This window comes from Thermobia domestica, chromosome 1, assembly GCF_964235325.1.
Source record: "Thermobia domestica chromosome 1, izTheDome1.hap1.1, whole genome shotgun sequence".
Classification (NCBI taxonomy): Eukaryota; Metazoa; Arthropoda; class Insecta; order Zygentoma; family Lepismatidae; genus Thermobia; species Thermobia domestica.
Genome location: NC_137454.1, coordinates 93962347 through 93968346, shown reverse-complemented (window position 1 = coordinate 93968346; position 6000 = coordinate 93962347). Strand labels below are relative to the sequence as shown.

General features: G+C 33.4%; 1 protein-coding gene across 1 annotated transcript in view; it reads left to right on the top strand.

The window, feature by feature from the left end:
* The first annotated feature begins 368 nt into the window (after positions 1 to 368).
* The window catches only part of LOC145666329 (cytochrome P450 4C1-like), an 89166-nt gene continuing 83534 nt past the window's right edge, over positions 369 to 6000 (top strand). The window contains exon 1 of the mRNA XM_081733437.1: positions 369 to 470. Coding sequence (XP_081589563.1) covers positions 438 to 470 — 33 coding nt within the window. The 5' untranslated portion in view covers positions 369 to 437. The remainder of the gene's footprint in view (positions 471 to 6000) is intronic.

Below are 6000 nucleotides of genomic sequence, written 5' to 3'. Positions count from 1 at the left end.
TCATTATCATCACCGCTGCGGAGCATAAGCATGGAACATTAGAAAAAAAAAAAAAAAACACTAATTCCCAGAACTAGTGAATCGCCAAGTTTCACTGCTTTTGTCCATAGTAACCCATGCTAATAAATTTACTGCATAACGTGTTACAATATTCGATTAGAACATTTCTAGCTGATTCTACACTACTTTACAAACCCACAAGCAACGCGGCGTGTTGAAATTCTAGTGTTATATTACAATTTCCTTCTACAGTTTACATTATGATGTAATAAACTGAGAAAGAAGAGAGAATTTGAGATATCAGCAGTTTGTCTGCTCATACATAATATACAGAAGGTTATATTCTTCTTCTTCCTTAACCACTACAGAAAGCTACAGTGAGTGAGTGAGTGTTGATTCTGTTACACAGTTGGATATACGAGATTAACTCATGAAACATGTTTTCCTACGGGCGTAAACACGATTTACATGTAAGTGTTAAATTACCCAACGGAATACATATTTTTTCTTACTTCTGTAACATTATTATTATTATTATTATTATTATTATTATTATTATTATTATTATTATTATTATTATTATTAATTTTATTATTATTATTATTATTATTATTATTATTATTATTATTATTATTATTATTATTATTATTATTATTATTATTATTATTGTTGTCTTACGTATGTGTAGGACATTTAAAACCATTTTTTAAAGAAATTTATAGTCGCTTCCAAATCTATATCAAGTAATTTGTTTTAATTTTATACATATGATTGAATGTTTCTTTGTTTGTCCTCTATACACAGTAAAATAGCGACTTTTACAGGAAGGGGAAGGTAGAAATTACTAAAATTTCGGGAGACATTCATGTTTAGCACACTATGTGGAAAAAAATGAAAAACAATTTGACATTAATGAATATACGTATTAATGCATGCCACAATCCCGTTCAACCGAACTCCGATTTAAAAAATTTCCGGGGTTACTTAAAAAAACCCGCCAAGAATGAATACAGATATTAGTTTGGTCTAACAGTTATTTATCAGTAAGTTCAATGTTATGATGGGTTAGCTTAAGTGATTGTACAACTACAATGAAGAGCATTTATCAATTTAAAGATAAGCAAAGTTACCACACAATATACTATACTGCAATAATAACCGAGGGGCCGCAGTGGCTCAGTGGTAGAGCGTTCATCTCTGGTGCTTGGGGCCCCGGTTCGATCCCAGTCCCCGCCAAGTGAACTTTGTGGTGGACAAACACCGTGTGCGTGGGTTTTCTCGGGGTTCTCCCGTTTCCTCAAACTTTCTTCATTCCACAGTTTCATTCATTACTCATCATCACCGTCTCCTTTAGCCTAACCGGCATAATCGTGGGACGCAAAACTTAAAGATTTCATTTCATTTCATTTTCCAATAATAACCAGTTGAAAATGGTCCAAGAGCATTGCCAGAACTAACTTAAAAAGAAGTTATTTTTCCTTATTAACTTCTACAGGCTTTATACCAATTGTTCTATGAACTTTATTATTATACTCATTAAACAATTATTGTAATATCTTATCTATCCATTTATAATTTCCTTGAGTACTGAATATTTTCCACATGTTTCGTTTAAGAATTATGTTAAAACGTTCTACGAATACACATGCTCAAAACGGAGGGTTCAAAATTTAAAAAATCGCAAAATATCATCTCTGCGTGACTTACGGTTCCCAAGATATGGCTCCTTCATATCCCGAATTCGGAACTGTTTTGGAAAATAACTGAGGAACGGTGGCCAGTTGGCCAATGGCTCAAGGTTACTATTTGGTACCAAAATGTTTACATCCTCTTATGTTAGGTATTGATCAACACCAACATGATTTCTCTATGACTTACGGTTCCTAAGATATGGCTCCTTAAATCTCCCGAAATTTGATCTTTTTTAGCCAATACCTCGGGAACGGTAAGAGTGACGCGAAAAATTCCGTCACTTCTTTTAGAGAGCTTTTGATGTTCTATCGAATGGAGGACTCAAAATTAAAAAAATCCCAAATAACACACACACACACACACACACACACACACACACACACACACACACACACACACACACACACACACACACACACACACACACACACACACACACACACAGATATCGAGAATTCAGTAACGATATTAAGTTCGTTGAAAATGATTTAAATGATGTTGTTATCCACCTTCCGTGGATTTTCCATAACTTCTAGGTGAAATTAAGAAACAATCAGGCCATAAATTTTGTAGCCCCATAAATTTCAAAACGAGAGGAGACGAGAAAAGCTCTTCGAGACAGGAGATAATACGAGTAAAAATTCTTCAAGAATTTATCCGAGACGAGACTTTTACAAAATTTTCGGTTCCAGACGAGGAAACTTTATTTTTCGTCTCGTCTCGTGGGGGGAATAATAATTTTAGATTAAATATAAAGCGGAAAGATACTATTTAAGGTGAATATACGAATTGTTAGTTGTTTGTATAGGCTATAAGAAGTGAACTTACAGTTTTCGAGTAATGTAGAATACAATCCACAATGTGTCCCACTAGGGATCAAACTCTGGTATTTCATAGAACAATTTTACTATTCAGTAACACTATCAATTTAGCTACAGACTAATTTTCTTACATATTACCGGATAGTTCGTTTGACGTTCAATATCCCTTTCCACCAATTTGGCTATATGAGGTGTGGACCTAAACATGTGAACGTTGTAGAATATTCATATTCGTTTATATATGCATGGGAATAACTTTTGAAACTACAAGCTCAATTCTCCTCCTCCCACAAATATAAAACATATTGAAAAGTTTTTAAGTGCAATACTTTTATCAAAATACAATAGAAATGAAATTTACTCGTGCCCATTAATTCTACGCTTTCTCTTTCTTTTACCATTCAACATAATATGCGTTTATTTATTTGTCTGTTTTGCAATAATTTTCAAAATGATTATCCGATTTTAATGAAAGTGTACATGCGCTTACTTTCAGACTTAAAATGTGAATTCTGCCCTATGACCAGTGGTCAAAGTGAGACGGTATGCGGTGGTATGCCATACCGCCTCTGGTTTCTCAGTGATGAAAGCATACCGCCTCTGGTTTTTTGATGATCAAGACATACCGTCACTGGAGAGTAGATGCTAAATACCTTTAGTAAATCCATTTTTATACACAGTAGTTGACGAATAAATTTGCACGTAGAAAGATTTTATTTCTTATGTAGAAATAATTTCTAAGTTGACAACACCGACATTTTTGTTACTTTTTCCCTACCTTTTGTTTCTAAAATTAGGTGTTTTCAAAGAAGTTCATCAAGTTTATATTTTGATGTGCTATATTGAATTGTTTCTTTCGTAAGTATATGTGTGTGTTCTTGTCTTAATTCATATAAATGTCGTGTTTTGAGCATGAGTGGATTTAAGGGTTGTATGCTGTGGGAGCGATTCTTCCGGGGTTTGGAATACTCCTTAGTCCAGTGGGGGGTCCGGGAGATTTCCCACAGGAAATTGTTAATATAAAAACTCGTTTTTGAGCATTTTCGTGTAATAATTCTGTATAATACAACATAAGGGGATATTTAATTTTTTTTTTTCAGAATGTATTTGGCGAGGGATCAAAGTCTCTCCATGTCTCCCCCCTATAAATAAAACGATGCTCTCAAACGGTTTTCAGTTATTATGTATACAGAAATGCAATCTTTTAGGGAACATACCTTCACTGTATTTCAACATTTAGATAGCCGGTATGCCGAGTTAAAATCGTAATAAAACATACCGCCTCTGCTTTTTTCCCATTTCGAACACTGCCTATGACCCAGAAGGGTCAATACAACATTCACAAAAGCTTTCCATTATCTTCTCTCCTTAGCCAACTGGATCCATTTTCTATGTTGTGTTACATTTCTGAGAGATTTATTTTAATATTGTCCCTCTATCTGCTTCTAGACCTTCTTAATGTTTTTTCCCTCCGATTAGATTTCTAGTTAATTTTTTTAAAAGTATTCCTACTTTCGTCCATTCTGGATAAATGACCTACCCACCTAAGCTTTCTGAACTAATGACGCTAGCAATTTTAGATAAATAAATATACATTATGCAGTTTCTCGTTATGAAATTTCTGTTATTACCCATTCCTGTATGTCTTAGGTCTGAATAATACTCCCTCTTAAGATTTGATTACAAGTCTACAATTAGGATTAAAATTGTCGAGAATAAGGAAGTTAAAAAAGAATGGGATCAGTATCAAGTTGAAACTTTTTCGTAACGTAATAACAATTTTCACCGTTAACTTTTGTAAATATTATTCGATTCTAATGGACAGGACCGGATTAATGGGGGCTTAGGGGGACTGTAGTCCCGGGCTTCTAGGTAGGCGGGGAATTCCACTCTGTTCAAAAACTCAACTGGCTATCTGTAAAGAATCATAAAGATACAATCATCATCATAAGATAAAATATGACCAAAAATATGAAACATATTACATTAACTTTTCTACTGTATTTTCATAGAGATTTATTAGGCAAAGTCAGCAGGCACCATTTTTTTTTTTTTTTTTTTTTTTTTTTTTTTTTTAGCTCCAAGCCTCTAGATGGGTTAATGCGGCCCTGCTGATGGAATGTATTGTCTTTAATGCTTGTCAATCATTTTCATTGCTTTGGAACTAGTCGATCACAAATAAAGAGATGAACTGTTTCCCATAAAAAAAGTTCCGTGAAAAGAATTCTCATATTTTATTGAGATTTAGTGTATGTTGTTCATTTGAAACCCAAGAACAGAGGTGAATTATCCATATTGCTTAGAATTAAGATTAATTAGAGGTAAAGAGGTGAATTCACTTGGATCTTTATAACAAAATCTTTAATTATAGCTTATCTAAAAAAAAATATTCATCTTTTATGGAGGAGTGTTATGTGCGCTTTCTTGCCAGCTTAAATAATAATAATAATTAGGGCTCGCAAGTTGAAGATCCAAAAATTGCCGAAAAAAGAACCTATAAAATTACCTAAAAATATCAAAAATGACCTAGAAACTGGAAAAGAGGAGGTAAAAATAAGACCCAATTTAATTAGAATTGCATATTTAATGAATATAATGCTCAAGAAATACAAACTAAAATAAGAAAACTTCTTCACCTTCACACCCCGTCCTGGAGGACATTGTTACGCCTCCTTATCTGACTTGTGATTGTTGCAGATCTGGTCTTATTAGTCCAGTCGTTGAAGAATGTCTTATCATTGGAATTTTCTTTACTAAAGAAAAGATGTTTAAGAGATGGTGATGATTCGAGTTAATGGCCAATAAATTTATTGTCGAAAGATGAAGTGCAAAAACAGACGTTAAGACCTATAAAAAAGCTTTAAAAAGACCAATAAAAAAAGCCGAAAAAGGTAAAAAAAAAAAAAGGACAAATAAAATCCATAATTTTCTGGCCTACAATGACCCAAAATGAACATATGTTATGTTAAGCCTCGTCTTCGGGCACTAGTAAAAAAGAGGATTTTTCTTCAACTTTCGGGCACTAATAATAATAATAAAAATAAAATATAATCTTCATCAAACATGACACGTTTCCTTTGGTTTTCAAGAATTATTAGTACTAGTTGTGGTTAAAATAGATCAAAAATAAGATTGTATACCTCCTCAATATAGACGCTTTACATCCACCGTTTAAGGAGAATTCATTACTTTTGTTTTGCCTAATCCTCGTTTTGTCTAAAGTAGTGGTCAACAGGAGAATCGCGAAAATCAAGAGAAATTACAATTTTCGAAAGTGGATTCGTCCGTTAGGAGCTGTAGTTTTTGTTTCTCTGAATAGTGAATGAAGCAAGTACATCTTTGTGTGCGAAGTACGTCCCACTTCAGTATAAATAATATCACACACACACACACAAAAAGCTCAATGTTGTGCGTTATTTATTGATTTGCTCTCGTAATATCATTATCATAGCAATGAGTTGATTACCAGAAAAATTACCATCATCTC